The sequence below is a fragment of the Tachypleus tridentatus genome, chromosome 4 (genome assembly GCF_004210375.1).
Source record: "Tachypleus tridentatus isolate NWPU-2018 chromosome 4, ASM421037v1, whole genome shotgun sequence".
NCBI classification, from domain to species: domain Eukaryota; kingdom Metazoa; phylum Arthropoda; class Merostomata; order Xiphosura; family Limulidae; genus Tachypleus; species Tachypleus tridentatus.
In genome coordinates this window covers 59,637,314-59,656,986 of record NC_134828.1, presented here as the reverse complement: position 1 = coordinate 59,656,986, position 19,673 = coordinate 59,637,314, and the positions used below count along the sequence as shown (strand labels likewise).

General features: G+C 32.6%; 1 protein-coding gene across 2 annotated transcripts in view; it reads right to left on the bottom strand.

The window, feature by feature from the left end:
* LOC143249219 (homeobox protein engrailed-1-B-like) overlaps window positions 1-15,826 on the bottom strand; it is a 56,949-nt gene extending 41,123 nt beyond the window's left edge. Inside the window, exon 1 of one of the 2 annotated variants that reach the window (XM_076498696.1) lies at window positions 15,134-15,826. In XM_076498696.1, the coding sequence (XP_076354811.1) occupies window positions 15,134-15,482 (349 nt within the window). In that variant the 5' untranslated portion in view covers window positions 15,483-15,826. Of the gene's footprint in view, window positions 1-15,124 lie in introns of both variants that reach the window. The other variant, XM_076498695.1, reaches the window with a different exon arrangement.
* Window positions 15,827-19,673: the final 3,847 nt, after the last annotated feature.

Here is a 19,673-nt window from a genome sequence, read left to right as displayed (position 1 = left end):
TGAATTGAAATATTATTAAAATGCACAATTCACATTTTGAGATAGTTTGAGTAAAATGTTTACTGTTTAACTAATTCTAATAACTAAATTTCCAAACTATTGGGTTGTTCAGAAATAAATGTCAAAATTCTCACAATGACATATAGAGGCTGAATATTGAGTAACTTATCGTTGGTTGGTTAGTTTAATCCAACGTTTGGCGCTTACAAGGTGTCTTAATTGCTGGCTGTTTCAACTGTATTCACAATAAGTTTCGCAGCCCTCAAAGCAGCATGGACAAGAAGGACTTTCGTCTGATTTACCTTTATGACTTCAAATTTCTTGGACGAAAAGCTACCGAAACTACACGGAACATCAACCAGGCTTTCGGCCATGGATCTGTTACTGAACTACATTTCAGAGTTGGTTTCAAACGTTTCGACATGGAAATGAAAGTCTTGAAGACCAGGAAGGTCGTGGAAGGAAACCATCCTTAGATGAAAACATATTAAGGGAAGCAGCTGAGACAGACCCTCGCACAACAGTATGTGACCTTTCAGAAAAGCTAGGCAGAAGCAAATCAAGCATTGCCAACCACCTGAGTGCGATTGGAAAGACAAAAAAATTAGATAAGTGAGTTCCGCTTGAATTGAGTGAAGACCAACAGAATCGGCGTTATGAGACCTGTCAAGGATGACGCTCCAAAAATTAAACGAATTGGGAATCGAGGTTCTGCCCCATCCACCTTATTACCCAGACCCTTCCCCTACAGACTTTTATTTTCTCAAGCACTATGACAACTTTTTGAACAATAAACGATTTCAAAACCAGGCAGCTGCAGAAGAAGCTTTCAAGGGACTCATTGACCATAGAAACTCTGATTTCTATAGCAGAGGCATAAACAGCATCGTTACATGTTGACAAAAGTGTGTTGAAACAAATGGTCCTTACTTTGATTAAAGCATGTTTTACAACACTGGTTTATACTTTTCCAAACTTCGCAGTTCAAAAACGACATTTATTTCTGGACAACCTAATATATTTGTTTATGCCGTCTTCGGGACAGAAGAAAGACTGCCAGTGATCTCAAGCATGAGATAAACGACCATGTATCAAATGACAGAAAAGTTTCCCATTCAACGAAAATGAAATACTTGGTGGTGATACTGATGTTAAGTATTTTCGTTTCGGCAGAAAGAGGATTGCCACTGATCAAAATTTCTTACTACCGCTTAGTTTTGGATATTACTTTAAACGAATTTAATCTTCCAAGTAAATAGAGAATTATTTAAAGTTAAAATATATATGTATGTAGGTATTATAAAACTATATATTTAACTGTCTGATGTTACATATCTCATCTAATCAACATTCTAATGCTTGTCTGTCTTTAAATGTTAAGATTTTTTTCTTTTGATTTGGATATCCGCGTAACACCATACAAGGGTTAGCTGCTCTAGACGCCCCGAAATTTGAACTGATAGGCTAGAGGGAAGATGTTGAGTTATTTTAATGAAACTGAAAGATTTAAGCTGTCACTTCTATAACGCGCACACAACCCGGAAGTGCGTAGTGTGCTTCTCCCGTATGGTAGCGGAATGTGAATCGTGAATTTTTAAATTTACAGCCTCGAATGTTAATCACTGGTATACGCGTAATCCAGGACTTTACCTGAAAGCCATATATATCAAAAATAATTTTCTAACTTGACTGCATTAGAAAAACAACTGATTCACGAATTAAATAAAAATAAAAAGTATTTTAGTGTAGAATATGGATTACAAAAACATGTTTAGTCTATACCGTGATCCTAATAAAACCATGTTGATTCTTAGTTTCCAAACAGAGTAAAATGGTGTAACACGTTTAATGTTTGATGACTCCGATTCTTCTGAACTGATATAAAGAGCAATGAGGTGAGCCACACAATGTTAGATAATTAGTCTGTCTCTGATTTCAGATAATTAAAAATGTTTTAATACATACATTTTTGTGCATGTATGATGCGTGTATCAGGTAACAGTTGTAAGTGACCTAGAGACTCAAACAAAGAAAATTATTTATATCTATCAATATATATATATATATATACACAATGCACACATCTAGAACTAAAAATTATTATCCAGAAGAAAAGACGACAATTAAATCATAAAAAAGATTAAGAGGTTTCTTTTCGTTATTAAATAGAATAAATATGCGAGCCTTAAGTCGAACATGTCAGGTATATTAACAATAACGTAGACACAAACTTCACCAACATTAAACCTGTTTTAATGGGTAAAACTGTAGAACATTTCGGACAGTTTAACAGAAAGTTCTGCTTTGTGATATTTTGGTATATTCCATATTTACATAGACGTAGAAGGTGAAGGAAAATGTTCATATTTTAATACGTAAAGCTCTAATTTACTACATGTATTGCAGCTTATTGAAATGTTTATTAGGGTGTTATCGGGTCAAATACAAGGACTTATTCAATAGATTTTAAAGATAGAATCTAATGTTTAATACGCTGCTATAAACAATACAGGCTTAGAGTTTCTAGTACCCTAAAAAGAACTTTACTGACATCAGTATCTTAAGTTCAAAACTAAAAAAAAAAAATTATTATAGCTTCTTCACAACACCGGAGTTTTCTAAAACACAGAAACATTCAAGGTATCCATCTCCAACTCCCGTAAGTCGTAATAAGCATACTAATGAACAAAGTAAATAGTTTTTGGTTAGGTTAACGTCATTTCTTCACAGACAGAGAATTAAAAGAAACCTGTGACGAAGCACCTTGTTTATATGCCCTGCGGCCAATTTCTAAACGCACATAGAATCTTGGTGTCTAACTGTGGAACAAGGATGTGGCGAATCCGTTACAACATGGGATGGGAAAATAAGTTAAACTGAACGTTTAAATTCTGGTTTCTACCTTTATGTTACCGGAAAACTTCTGGTAATGTGCAAAAGCCTTTGGGGAAGTTGTGAAAGCACTCTTTGTTAGCTCTGAAAGAACCTCTTCACGTATTTGTAGAAAACTGGACGTAATTGTTCTTTGAAACACTGACCGCGATTGTTTCCAACAATGGCATGATTATGAAACACCCCGTGCTTGGTCTTTGTTTCTCCCTATTCTATGCGACGTGTGTTATGTTTATTTCTCACGTGATATACAGCCAGGTTCTTACGACCAATCATATATCATCCCCACGTCAGAGCTTTCCTAGCGTTTTCTTTTTATTTGTATAATACACCTTTATCTTAAACAAACTGTACTTCCTATAATTACACAGACAAAAGTAAACATTCCAAGAAATATATTACATTTTATTATCTGTTCCAACTAAAAAAACAACAGATAAACAGCTTAACATTTGCATGTTTCAAAATTGCTTATTGCGAACAGTTTTAGAGAATTATTTTATAAAATATGAAAGTTCTGTCTAAATAAGTGCTTAATTTATAGTAAGTATTAAAAACGCATCTATTTAAATATAATAGCGCTGTCTATCGTATGTCCACGTAGCTACTTCGCAGGTTTATTTGGTAATTGCGTAGGTGCATACAAATTTTCAGTTTGTACTTGACGGTTTTTACGGGAGTTTTTATAATTGTTAACACTGCTCCACCACTGTTGCTAAATCTTCACCAAGTTTGGCACGAAGGTTTGTTGGATCGCTATAAAGATACATGTAAAGTTACAGTTTCATGTTTTTTGTTCTGCAGTTTTTATGGGCATTTTTCCGTTGTTTACAATTGCATATAAAGAAGTCAGCTTTTCATATGTTAAGATAATATTTCATTAATCATGAATTTACATAACTTTCATACGGGTACTTCAGCTAGTTATTTATATAACAGAATCAACGATATGTATCCACTTAATAATTAGGTATTTAACTTAAACATATCAGTTACCTAGCGAAACCACATTCAATGTTGGGTTTTGGAGCAAATACTGTGATCGTGCTGCTTTTTGTGAAAACTACATGAAATTATATTTATTTTTCATCAGTAGAAAACTGAAATATAAACTATTATATTTTTCAAGTAAATCTTCTCAGTATATCATATTGTTTAATGTTTAGTAATTCAAACATACACATAAAGAAGGAATTACGACATGATACTGGAAGATGTAACAAGATAAATCTTGACTATCAGGGTAATGCGTGTTGAGTTATTTCAGTGTGTTACTATTATAAAATCTGCACGATTGACATGTCATTTAACTTTACAATTTTTAGTTCGTCATTTCATGTTATTGACACAAATTACAAACTTACAAAAAAATAATCACAGTAAAATCTCACCTGTGATTAAAAATTCCGTTACTTACTTATATAGAATAGTGTGATTCCATTTAGTAACTTCCAGCCTGTCATTAAAAATCTCCAGCATTATATGAAACAATGTATTGTTTAGCTACCCTCTTCCCAACTAGCATCAGGAGTTTTTTGTGATAACGTTTTTAATTAACTTCCTGTCAACAGTTTACACCGGTCATACTGGCTGTACTTTACCACTCACCAAGACAAGATACCCTAAACTTTCAGCCTTTGTCTATTATAAGTAAATTAAAAACAGAAGAAGTATGCAGATGTTTAAAGGGTTTTCGTTTATCCCCATTTCTCTTACAAAAAGAAGCCTGCAGCGAGACGAATAATGTTCAAGTTTAAATCTTAGAAGGAATTCATAAAATTTGCACTTTAAAAATTTTAGTTAAAAGAAACACATCAATTTTTATTTATTTATTTTTTAAAGTGCTCGCCTTCCCTTTAACCATCCTTAATTTAGCAGTGATAGACTAAAGGGAAGGCGAAGAGTCAACATTGTCCAGCGTTAGCTCTTGGGCTACACTTTTATCAACAAATGGTTGGATTGACCGTCACTTTATAACTCCTCCATGGCTTTATAACTCCTCCTAGCATGTTCGGTGTAACGGGTTCCAGTTTTATTATTAATTTATTCATTATTACTTCCCACAAACGCGATTTCTTAAGCGAGATGAAGGTTTACAATAATCTCCCACAAAGCATTGTTTGTCTTCTGTCAGAACGCTTTTCTTTTAACTTGGGGGAAACTCAAAACTTCTTAAAACGAGAAAAAAAAATGCCGATATTTTTATTTATTGCAATGAATTATCAACATACGTGTATATTAAACATATATTTGAAATATATACATAACATTAGCTTTGTTAAACCTTGCGAAATATTTCACCTTAGATAATATTTATATAATACATCTTTCTAACGTGTGCAAACATAGAATTATAATCTTTCTTTTAACTTTTTCAACAAAATGGGCCCGGCATGGCCTAGCGCGTTAAGGCGTGCGCTTCGTAATCTGAGGGTCGCGGGTTCGCGCCCGAGTCGCGCCAAACATGCTCGCCCTCCCAGCCGTGGGGGCGTTATAATATGACGGTCAATCCCACTATTCGTTGGTAAAAGAGTAGCCCAAGAGTTGGCGGTGGGTGGTGATGACTAGCTGCCTTCCCTCTGGTCTTGCACTGCTAAATTAGGGACGGCTAGCACAGATAGCCCTCGAGTAGCTTTGTGCGAAATTCCAAAAAACAAACAATTCAACAAAATTCTTTACAGATAGAAAGTGTACTAAATACTTAATTTTAGTATTTACATCATTTTACAAAGGTAGTGTATGCTCTTGCATCGATCGTGAGAAACACACGACATAAAAAACATATATAAAGATGATAGAAAATCTTAATAATAACGGTTTTGTAATTAAGGTTCAGTGATCAAAATATGCGATAAAAGGAGTTATAGTGTATGTCGAGCCCAATATATAATTTAATAATACTACCATACTATTAGAAGATGAGGTAATACGTAGAACACTTTGTATAAGTAAACTTGTTCGTAGTTTTGAAATATTAGGTAACTATTACATTGTTGTATCGAAGCTGAGCACGAACAAATAAGATAACTGTGAAAAGAAAATAAATACATTATTTTTTAAGTTCTTCCTATGATAATCCGAATTAATTATGCCTATTACCATGTTTAATAGTTAGTTATTCATGTTGGAATGACAAGGTATACGCACCATTCAATCCAAAACTACTGGGCTCTGTATAAATTATTCAAACATGAAATATGGTATCCATTATAGAAAAGTTTTGATGAATGACAGTATATAGACTCTACGTAAATTACCAACTTTTACAACAAGAGATGAGATTATTACCGATGACTGACGTTAACCTCTGTTAAGTGTAAATATAGATTATTAAACACAGTGAGAAGTAACTAAACTACCAACTGATGGAAGTAAAAGTAGTGTCTTTCTTATATAAGCCTAATTTAATGTGATTGAGTCGAAAATAGTGATATGCAAATATTCATTGCTTATAACAGACATGTAACTTTGAAGATGTTGTTGTTTTGAATTAAGCACAAAGCTATCTGTGCTCTGCCCACCACGGGTATCGAAATCCGGTTTTTAGCGTTGTAAGTCCGCAGACATACTGCTGAGTCACTGGGGGGCAAATTTGAAGATAAAAAAAAAGATATTATAATTCAAATAAGAAATTTTACTATGGTTGGTTATAACAAAACTCGAACGTACCCTTGTTCGTTTGTATACGTGTTAACGTGATAAAATTGTGAGAAACGCAGTCAATCCAAAGCATTCGTTCTTTTTACTTTTGCAGTTCGTACTTACTTTTCTCGTATTATAGCCGAATAGTAATAGAAGCTTAATTTTTCCAAACTGAAATAATTATTGTTTAAAAGGGAGTAACGATTATAATAGCTGTTCAAAGATATGAACCTGTAACCTCAGTAAAACATCTAATAGCCAGAGTTTAGTTTATAAAAATCAAATTTCTCAAAGAAGTATCTATGGATTACAAGCAGAAAAATACACCTCAAAATATGAAGAATATACATAGCTTTATAGGTATCAAGACAGCGAATGTTTACACTTAATTAAAACAATGTGAAGTTTAACTGCAATCATGTATTTCCAAACAATGAGTTGAACATAAATTTTATCTCAAAATTTTAAAATTATAACAAAGTTTCTCCATAAAGAACATTAGAAATTTGCTTTCCATCTACCAACAAATACTAATTTCGAAATGATTTCACCCTTCAACATCCAACACATCACTGACCATGAGAAAAGCGTGGTTGTTTGAGAAAGAAATACAGCATCTTTCATACTTCGACCTTGAATTTATTTAGAATGTTCAACATTGTCTAAAGCGTCAACCTACCGAGATTGTTTGAAACTGACTCAGTGGGCTGGGAGTAATTAACCAACAGGTTTTACAAAAATAGAAATAGGGTTAAGTTCAGTTTTGACTCCCTTAGGACATTCTCCACAGTTCCTAGTGTTTACATACAAAGTTTGGTTGAAATTGGCACAATAGGCTTACAGGAGATAGGGTGCGAATAAATACACAATTCATCTTTATATAGATATAGATGACTCAGAAAGAAGACACTTCTATTAGAAACAGATACAAAATATCAAATGTAAGTTATTATACTAAACAACAGATATAAATTATCATAGGAGAAATATTTTATTGAAGAATGAATATGGAGCATCACAGGTATGTGTTTTTATTTAAAAACAGGTTCGTAATATCGCAAATTATACTACTGAATGATATAAACATATATTTTTATATTCCAGAACACACACTGAATATCAGTTTCATAAAGTGTCGTATAGCTTACACGACATCTATATGTACACTTCAAAATTTATTTACGGAAAAACTTGCTTGCTTTTAATAGATTTTATAACTTATACTCCTTGATAACCACTACTGCTTACATAAATTTTGGTCATCACTATTGCCTATGTACACCTTTATAACCACTAGTGTTTATATACACCATTATCCTATATACGTCTTGATAACCATTATCCTATATACGTCTTGATAACCATTATCCTATATAAACCTTACTAACCACTACTGCTTATAAACATCTTGCTAACCACTACTATCTATATACACCCTACTAACCACTACTGCTCATAAACACCTTGCTAACCACCACTATCTATATACACCTTACTAACCACTACTGCCTATAAACACCTTGCTAACCACTACTATCTTTATATACCTTGCTAACCACTACTGCCAATTTGCACCTTTGTTACAGAGCCTTTGGTTTTACTGACACATTTTGTTCAGTCCGTTGTATTCATACATTTTCAATAATAACATTCAAGCTAATCAAATGTAAGTTCTCAGTATAATTCTGCAGTCAAAAGAACATAGGTTAGATGTATTTACTCGTTGAAGCTTTACAAAATATGATTTTAATTCACTTGGTAGGCAACATCCATCCTATATAAATGAAATAACGTTTCACACTGTTCCACTGTCTAATAAAACTGCAATGTAAATTTTCAACATTTCCATTTTATTTTACTGTATTTAATCAACAATGATATGATTAATTCAAACATTCTTTAATGTGATATACGGGGTACTTAAATGTCTTTCAAAATGCTTCACGATTGTTCTTCAGTGTGAACAAACCTTTAGTGGTTAAAAATTCATCAGTGCCATAAATTTTTATAGTATGTCAAAAATGTCTTGGTTTATCTCTATTAGTATGACAACATTTAATTAGTGTATTCACTTTTTCTTCGAAATAAAAAAAACACCGTTTAAAACTTTGTGACGTAGGTTTATGAACGTCAAAAGGCTACACGTTTAAAGTAAGTCTAATCAAAATTTATGTAACTCTGAAGTGCCTGAACGTGTACTTTAAAGTTATAGACTTCTGATATATATATATATATATATGATTAGAATTATAAAATTTGTGGCATATAATATTTCACACAATAATTATTACAGGTATTTATAATGAGTAAATCCATTATTAAAACTGTAACTGTTCCACAAAACTGAAAAAAACGAAAACAGTCAGTGCTTCTGGCTTCTATGGTAATATTTATTGTATACATTAGGTAGAAAATAAAATGAAATGTTCTGGGAAAAACCAGTTTCTTTCGATGATCACATATAAGTTTTGAACGATTTATATATATATATCGGCAAACCAATTAACAATGTAAAACTACACTGTATTTTCTCGCACATGTGTATGTTGTTCTTACCCTATGTTGTTATAAGAATTAGAGTAACTCTATGCTTATAGAAGGTTAAAAAGCAATCATATGGCTGTTAAACATCCGTAAGTTCCAATTATAGAGAGAATATCACTGAAGAGAATAGAAGCCTAATGGGGAAGAGTCTTTTCCAAGTATCAGAATCGGAGTGTTGGTGATAAGCAGGTTGGGTATCAAAATATGAAAAAAATCTATTTATTATACATCTGTAACCAGTTCTACTTTATAGACGTAAGTAGATGAGCACCAAGTATCAAGAAATCTACGACAAGTATAACAAATTTCTGTAAGTCAACACATACTAAAATATTCACAAACAGGCTTAAAAATATTTATATTTACACTTTGTAAAGGTATAAACTAGAGGCTCGTCTAGGAATATGTTAAATTCCTTTATAGCTAAAAGCCACAACTGAGTTAACATTATTCTACAACACTTTATTTATAATTCAAAGCCACAATGTTAAAAGTTAAACAAATTCTACCACGTTATATTAATATTAGTGAGAATATAGGAATTGTATTATAAGCTAAAAATTAACTCAAAATAAAAAAGTAGAGAAAGAACTTTAGCTCTTTCTCTTTTATAGCAAATAAAGAAAAAACATTTTTGAAAGATCAATAAAACGTGTCGAAATATATGAAAAGATTAAAAAAACAGTTTCGGAATAGCCATCATCTTGAATTACTGGCACTTAAATATTCACCATACATAATCGTTATGAAACAGCTCACGTATTGTTCCGGGTAAGATTTTTTGTTTGTTTGTTTGGGAATTTCGCACAAAGCTACTCGAGGGCTATCTGTGCTAGCCGTCCCTAATTTAGCAGTGTAAGACTAGAGGGAAGGCAGCTAGTCATCACCACCCACCGCCAACTCTTGGGCTATTCTTTTACCAACGAATAGTGGGATTGACCGTTACATTATACACCCCCACGGCTGGGAGGGCGAGCATGTTTAACGCGACGCGGGCGCGAACCCGCGACCCTCGGATTACGAGTCGCACGCCTTACGCGCTTGGCCATGCCAGGCCTCCGGGTAAGAAACAAACAAGAATTTTAATTTACAGATAATGTATTACAGAACGGGCTGTCGAATTGTTTGAGATTTATATTCGAAATTAATATTACACGTGTAATGTTATTTGGAAGTGAAGGTGTATTATACTTATAGTTTCTAATAAAACTAAAATAAAGGTGCTCTGTTGTTGTTTTTTGTTTGTTTGTTTACTGAGTGATGATTTACGTTGTTTTACCTGATGGACATGACGTTTTTCGCTGTGTTGTTAAAAATTTAATGCGGTAATTTTATCATATAATAATTTCCACATGCTTATATGACATATTTACAGCGGTTTTCACTTTTCTTTCCTGTTTTGAAGATTGCTGTGATGGTCATAACCGTTATTTTTACGTATAATTATTTCGCTGTGTTAATTAATTCTACAGGTGTTTAGAAATAAAACTTCTTGTTTAAAATATCTTAAAAATAACTGTCTTAGAAGAACTAAATTGTACCAGAGACATACTGAATATCAGAAGTTTCATTTAAAAAAATTGGACATGGTGCAGGATGTTCCACACACTCATAAAAAAGAAGCTTAATACGTTTTCCTTCAGTATCATTCAGTATATTAAGCCCACCCCAAAACGAAACCACTATGAGCATCATCTTTATTTTTTTGAAGAGTGTTCATTGATCCTCACAATAACCTAGTATTGTTGAAAAATGGAGAAACCAGAGTACAAAACATAAACCATATTCACGTTTGTAGTTTGTTTGCTTCTATTTGTTGGAGATTATTCTTACCTCATGGACCTGATGCTGAATTTTAATATTATACGACCACAAACTTGCTGTTGAATTTCGGAGCGGAATAGCTAGTTTTAGAAAAAAAAACCGTTTTAAGGATGTAGTATGATATAGCTTTGAAATATTGTGTATTATATTCAAACTATCCTAAATAAAACTTATAAATAAATAGTGATAGTGTGTATCTGGAATGATTTTTTTCCCTATGGACAAGTAGGTTTAAATTTTAATCGTTTTAAATCATCAGTTTGGTGTCGTCGAAATATAGACGAAATATAAAATCATTGCTAATTTGCGAGAAACACAATTCAAGTACTCGAAATAAACTGGTTTTAAAAGATCCTTCACTTTATCCAATTTGTTGTTTGTTTGTATTCACGCATAAAGCGACACAAAGGGCTATCTGTGATCTTTCTACCGCTGGTATCGAAACCCGATTTCTAGTGTTCTAAGTCCGCAGATATGCCGCTGTGCCACTAGAGGGCCTGTGTTCAAACTTTCCTAAGTTAAACATTATTCTCCATGTGCTTTTGATAAAATTTTGTTCACCTATTAAAACAATACTTTTTAAGATAAAATATTTTCAAATATCGGACTTTATTTATGATTACCTTTATAAATAATTATAAGTGATCTACTGAAATGTCCAAAGCTCGTACATATCATCCAATAAATATGTTTATATTTTGTTTATTAAATTCAAGTCAAAAATAATAAAAATAAACTCAGAAAAATAACCAGCTTTTTAACTATAACGGTTAATTATAACAATCTTGAAATTATCAAAGAATTGTATAATCTGTAAAATTTCTTAACGTGTAATCACACACACACGCATAGATATATATATATAATATTATTATATTTCTGATTCGATTTCGTTTCTGCTTAGTGTCACTTTTTCGTCCAGCATTGTTTTTCACCGTAACTGACTTGTGTTTGATTGTATTTTATGTAAACCTATTTCAGTGGTTTTAGGCACACGGACTTTATTAAGCTTACTTTAAAACACTTTCTATAAGCTTACATTTTGCTCTTCTTATAACATTTTTGTATTTAAACTTTCTACGAATCTTGGCAGAATCACTCAAGAAGCTATTGTGTTTGTCATGAGAAACAATAGTTGAGGTGATTTTCCGTCGTATTCTTCAACAGATGTAGTATATCGTTTGATAAAGCTAGGTCAACAAACAATGAACACATTATCATGGTGACAAACCACGAACCCTCAAATTTACGGTTGGAATCGTTATTTACAACGCCACGACCGACATATTTCTAACTACGTAACAAAATAAAAACTAATTAGATGTAAATTCATTCACGCGCCTTGGTAACGGTTTGAATATCGATGTTGACAGTTTAACTTATGTCTGAAATAGTATTAAACATTACGTTTACGTGAAAAATACAAAACACGAAAAGCGAAAACAAGCAACAACTTTCAACGCTGAAAGAGATAAATGATTTGAATATTTTTCTGTAAATTATTAGGTAATTAACACCTAAGACAGTAAGTAACAATTTACAATACTGAAAGAGATAAATGATTTGAATATTTTTCTGTAAATTATTAGGTAATTAACACCTAAGACAGTAAGTAACTATTTGCAATACTGAAAGAGATAAATAATTTCAATATTTTTCTGTAAATTATTAGGTAATTAACACCTGAGACAATAAGTAACAATTTACAATGCTGAATGAGATTAATAACATTATAATTGTTGTATAAATTGAAAATTATTTGAGCCTTGTCCTTTCCGTTGTTGGTATAGTTGTATTTTGGTATCTGAGTTAAGAAGCTTCTTTTATTTGTAGCTTATTTATATTGGCGAAACTAGAGAAACCCCGTTTCACGATACTATTGTGACTTTAGTCATGTATGGTTCGATAGTTTTAATTTTTGTTGTTGTGAAGTGATGATTTATTTATTATTATTTGTTTGTATTACCTTGTAATGATTCATAAAATCGTTCTCCACTTTTGTGTTACACTCGAGTGAATAAAAATATATTTTCAAGATCATAAAAAATGATCAAATAAGTGGCTGAAGTTATGTGATGATATAAATATTTTTCCTGTACATTATTTATACGTTTTACACCCGAGTGAGTAAAGATATATTTTAACGATTTTTTAAACAGTTTTAAACAACTTAATTCTTTGATCGTGTAACTTTCTCCAATGCATTGTGTATACGTGTTACACTCGAGTGGCTGAAAATGTATTTTTTTAAAGTTGTTTGAACAGTTTTAAAAACTTGGTTATTTGATCATATAAATCTTTTTCCTATACATTAAAGAGCTTTAAGTAATATTGTGCTAGAAACGAAGCTTAAAAATGGAATAATTAAGACAAAGTTCAAATTAAACCATTCTGTCGTCGGATACCAAATTATTAGAACTTAACACATTTTCCATTTTATTGCTTCTATTAACTAATCATGAAAATATACTACTCCCTCTAAATTCTCACCACTTCAGAAGTATTTTTTACATTGTCTAGTCTTCTTTTCATTGACTTTACTTTATTACAAAATAAGTACGTACGTTAGATACATAAGACAAGTGTGGAATCAAAGCTTTGAAGTCGAGGTTCCAAACAAATTAGGGATGTTGTTCCCAGTACATAAACGTGTTTGTTTCTGATAAATTCCAACCTTTCTGTCCCCCAGTGGCTCAGCGGTATGTCTGCGGACTTACAACGCTAAAATCTGGGTTTCGATACCCGTGGGGGGCAGAGCACAGATAGCCTATTGTGTAGCTTTATGCTTAATTAAAAAACAACCAACCTATCTCTATCATATTTAAGTCATCCCATAAATCAAGAAACAAAATTTTCTTCTACATGGTTTCCAAGAACTTATTATCCAAATAATATCAGTTTTTGAAAAATATAGCGTTAGTATCAATATCACTAAACATATGAAAGGTTATTGAAAACTAATATATTTAAACATTCCGGGTATAGTCTTTAACTGTAGTAAGATCTTTTAGTTTTGATAAGTCGTACTATTTAAATATTTTGCTTTCAATCCATCATTTTTTGCGTTTAACTATTTAACTTGTCGTATGGGCCAGATAGTATTTACATTAACAATGAAAAGTCAACCATGAAGATATTTAGTCTAAGATGTTCTACGATGAAAGTGTAAAACAATAAAAACACTGCTCTCACTATTAGAGATTGTTATTTTTGCCTATATCATTAACGTTACAAAGTTTTTCATGAAGTTTTGTCGTGAGCTATATATATATATATATATATTACGTTCACTTTCACTATACACTATTAGTGTGAAAAAGCTTTTTATGAACTTCTCTCGTGAGCTATAAATATATATCATGTGCCCTATCACTATAAGCTCATAACATGGCAAAGTTTTGTATGAAGTTCTTTCATACACTATACCCAGTCGATTATTACTACTTGCTATTAGCATTACAAAGTTTTGCCTGAAGTTCTGTTGCGAACTGTATGTCCCATGTTCACTACCACTATACTCTACTAGCCTTATAAAGTTTGTATGAAGTTCCGTTGTGAGCTACACTCCGTTCGCTTTTACTACATACTATTGACATTACAAATACGCTGTGTTGTACGATACACCCCGAGGTTTGCATCAATGTTTCTTTTAATCTAAATTAACATATTTTAAAATTTTTCATCCAGTATATTTCCATCAAAGAGATATTCACGTAAAGTAAACCATAATTTTGACTTGATAGACTAAAGAGAAATATGTCAGAAGAGAACGTTTATCGCCAATTCTTGGGCTATTTTTATTAGACCAAATGGTAGGATTTGACTGTCATTCCTATAGCTCACTCATCATCAAGATCAAAACACCTTTTATGGCAAGGAATCGTGACCATGGTTCTCCTGTTTTAAGGCCACGCCCTGGCTCATAATTTGAAACAAAACCTTACAACTTCATATAACACATAAACTGCAAAACAAAACAAAAATCTAAAACGCTTTTTGTGAACTAACTTGTGAAGACTATTTTTTTAACGAGCTTACGTGTCAAAAATATTGAAAATTTGTCATTCAAACTGTCAATTTTCTGCTCCTAAAATTAAGGGAAAAGTCGATCAGCAAGAACTGAGAGCTACGTGTAGTTCATCTGTGTATCCGTGATGATGAATCATTCTAGCCAGTCTGCTAGTCCTTCACTTACATCTAGGAAAATAGGAATAATAATCACCTCTCCTACCTGAGGACGGCCTGTCCGAATACCGAGTACAGTACACCCAAGCCGGCCACACCAACGGTGCCATCGTTTTGCTAGGACTCGGAGTCTGAGAGGACAGAGTTTTGCTACCTCCAGTATTCTCAACTTGACGATCCTCTCGAGCATGCCGACCGAAGTCTGGGGACAGTATTTTTTCTATCGAAAACTTTAATGATCGGGCTATACCAACGGGTGCAGCGGAATCTGATCCTTGGCTTCCGGGAATTGGCGTTGGAGGCAGCCCTTCCCTCTTATACTCTGAATGCTTCTGCAAGTCTTGGGGTTCGGGACTTCTGGCCGTATTGTGTGGATGGTCAGTATCTTGAGCCATCCTGTCAATCCACTTGCACACTGCAAGCACGCACAGTCCAACTTTTACGTTTGTCTGAAGTTCTCTATTTGTTCAGTCACCTCTCCATTCCTACAATATACATTGATCAGCTCCCCCCAGCGGCAGATAGAAAACCTAATCAAGTAACAGTGGCTGCGTGAATCTGCCTAATGTGACCTTCTATGGTCAGCTGGTGTCTCATGTCCTCTTTTGACGACAGTCCTGTCCGCTTTTTATATGTATTTATCGTTGAGCCATGAGTCGAGCTGATGTAAGACAGTCATTACTTCTTGGAGCGGCGAGCAACAGCAGTCGCTCTCACTGTAGCCCTTCCCATCTTTCCCTTAACTGCCTACAACCACCAATCACTGCATGAGCATCGCCGGCACCGAGCTGGTGTTGGTTGATGTTGTGGAAATATTAGCGCACTGTAGAAGGTGGACCACGTAGAATCATGTTTTTCGTTGTTCGTGATGGGATAATTTTTCTTATCGCTTTATTCTTACGTCACTCTCTAGAGCCGTAAAATCTATTTTAATTAGAAAAATAAACTAGCTATATATGAGGGTTTACTTGGTGATATGAGGCATTAGATTGAAAACTTTTCTATGTAAGGTTTATTGCAACTAACTATAGATAAGTACACCAAGCAAGATGAACTGTAGCATGAGAATAGAACTTTCCTGTACTCTACTTGTATCTACAAACTAAAGATAAATATTGATTATGAGGTCTGGTAAACTGTAGCATTAGAGTGAAACTTTCCTGTACACTACTTGTAGCAACACGCTAGAGATAAATATTGATTATGAGGTCTGGTAAACTGTAGCATTAGAGTGAAACTTTCCTGTACACTACTTGTAGCAACACGCTAGAGATAAATATTGATTATGAGGTCTGGTGAACTGTAGTATTAAATTAAAACGTTTATACGCACTGCTTGTAGCAATAAGTTAGAGATAAAAACATTAAATTTGGTAAACTATAATATTAGAGTCAAACGTTTCTGTGCATGAGTAGTGACAATTAGCTGGAGATGTCACTTTTGGTGGACTGTATATCATACACAGCACTGGAGTGAAACTTTACTCCACAAGCTTGCATAAGCGAGCTAGAGGTGAGAATTTCAAACTTGGTAAATTGTAGCATTTGAATGAAACTTTTCTATACACTTCTTATAACAGTCAGCTAGAGAGAGATGAGACTGTTGAACTGTCACTACATAAATAAAATATTTGTGAAACGTCTTTGTTTCCTCGATTCTATAATTATGGAGTTTTAACAGGTAGCGACGTCCTCGAGTATTAATTAAACTGTTAAACTTGGAGAGCTAAAGCACTGGAGTGAAACTTTGTTATATGCTTTGAACATATAGATACGAAAATGTCTAGCTTGAAGAATTGTAGTATTAGAATGAAACTTTTCTATACAATGCTTATAGCAACCAGCTGAAGCTGAATATTCCAAGGTTGGTGAGCATTAGCATTTAGTGGAAATGTATATAGATTGTTAGTAGCAAACAGATAGAGAATGGAAACTTAAAGTTAGCCAACTGTAGCATTAGAGTGAAGTTAATATTTTCTATAAATTGTTTGTAGCAAACAGCTAGAAAAAGGGGACTTAAAGTTGGTCAACTGTAGCATTAGAGTGAACTAAAAATTTCTATAAATTGCTTGTAGCAAAGAGCTAGTGATGAGGATGTTGAAATTAAAGGACTGTAGCGTTAGAGTGAATTTTTTTATTCACTGCTTGTAGCAGTTACTTTCTGAAGGATACGTAACGAAAAGAAAACAGGGATTCATTACGAAATTTTAAATATAAATTAAAATAATAAACTAACAGTAGATAAAAATATTTGATAAATAATCATGTATATCTAACTTTAATTAAACACTATGTCTATAATTCTGAGAATTGTATCATGTTAGTGTGTACTTACATTTCATTATAAATCTACATGTGTTAGAACGAATATTTGTTAAGCATTATGAAACGTTTAATAAACACTGTCATCTTATACAGAAAACACAAATATTTCAAATTTTACAAATTAACTTTTACAAATATTGTCTGAGCATTGTTCACAATCTCTGCTACTCACGTGAAGTCCATCGACTATAAATATAATTTAAGGCATATTTTCTGTTGCACTGTTGAAGTTACTTATATATACGTAATATTTATATGTATGTTTATTTAAGCACAGAAGTGTTATTTTCCAACATGTTTTTAAATCAATTAAACAACAAATATTAGATTATTCCTTTGCAGTTTTGCACACACGTGTCATATTACCGAATATCACTTTCTCTGCTGCATTTATAGATAAACAAATCTCCCAGTGCAAGGTTCATGTATAGATAGATACATAATAAAAGTCAAATAGACACAATTTTTAAAATTCCTTTAATTATATGAAACTTCAAGCTGCTAGCTTTGGAAAATATGAATGTAAGTTCGTTATTTTCAAAACGCATATGTGGTTGTTACCAAACTTTCAAGGTTAAAAGAAAGGTTATGAAGTTCTCCATATATTAGTGAACATTATATTGTTCTAGAAATAAGCATTCAGTTCAATTAATGAATAATAATAATTTTACGTTCACTAAGCGGTTAATGTTAAGGTGTAAAAATATATACTATATTCATAAACCTCACATATGACTGAGTTATTTCATTATATTTTACAATAAATAAATCAAACATATTTTTCATTCTAGTTTTAGTTGTATATCACTTTCAACGCCTATTAAATTCATTCTTTATGGTTAAATATACTTTAAATTGCTAAAGTAGACTAACTTATTTTTGGTGAAATAAAAGCACGATTGCATGTGAAATAACAACTCATTTAAGCTGATTATAGCTTCATAAGGCTAAATATTTAATATAAACAATAGCATGTAATCAGTGTTTACAAAATGCTGATTACATAGTATGGTTCTGTTTCACACTGTAAATCAAAGTATATACCATATTGTTGTTGATTATTGCATTATTGTAGGGAAAAACTGTAAAAGCCATATTAATATAACAGCATATGTATATAATTATTAGTGAAACATTGGTAAATTAAAGTATATACTATATTAGTATTGTTTTATTGCATTATTGTAGGGTACAAAGGTAAAAGCCATTTAATATAACAACATATGTATGTAATTATTGGTGAAACATTGGTAAATCAAAGTATATACTATATTAGTATTGTTTTATTGCATTATTGTAGGGTACAAAGGTAAAAGCCATTTAATATTACAACACATGTACGTAATTATTAGTGAAACATTGGTAAATCAAAGTATATACTAACTGGTGTTGTATTATTGCATTATTGTAGGGAACAACTGTAAAAGCCATTTAATATAACAACATGTGTATAAAATTATTGGTGAAACATCGTTGCATCATTTGGTTTCATCAAATCTCTTTAGAACAAAATGTTCGTTTTTGAACGTATATAAACAAAACGGAAACTTATCAAACAATTTTTAAGAGCAGTAGAAATAATTTAAAATGTTTTCTCTTGATAACAGCCGTAATCTTAGAAATGTTTATAAACTGTGTAGGCGTTTTTTAAAAGAAGCTTTTTTACAGAAATTAGCAGCATGCCGAAGGGCAATTAAAATAAAGAAAGCGTGTTTATTCATATAATGTTCTGCTTAACAAATCTTTACTGTGAAGTGTACATCAGGTGTTCCTTAAGTATTCCACTATAGTTTACCTATAGTTACCTATAGCATTCATGTAATTCATATCACACATATCAAAAAAAAAACTTTAAATGAACTGGTCTTCCGTGTGGCACAAGTGGTGGCCCAGTAACTAGCTCGTCCGGACTATGAATTCCAGGAATCCTGGATCTAGTCCCGTTGCCGCAAAACAAGGGAACTCCGCACTTTGAGCTACAGTCAAGTCCTACTATTCGATCAGACAAAAGTAACTCATCAGTTCGCTGTGGTTGCTATTAACTAACTACCATCCCTTTACTCTATCAATTCAGATATTTTTAGAAGCATACATAGATAGCCTTCGTGTAGCTTTACGCGAAAATTGTAAAACAAGAAAACAAACTGTTCTGCGTATTATCAATTTAACACTGATTTGTAACCTACTTATCGAACTTTAAATCCCTGTCACAATACGCTAACTTAATCCATGAACTTTAGGATAAAAAGGAAACTTTTTTAT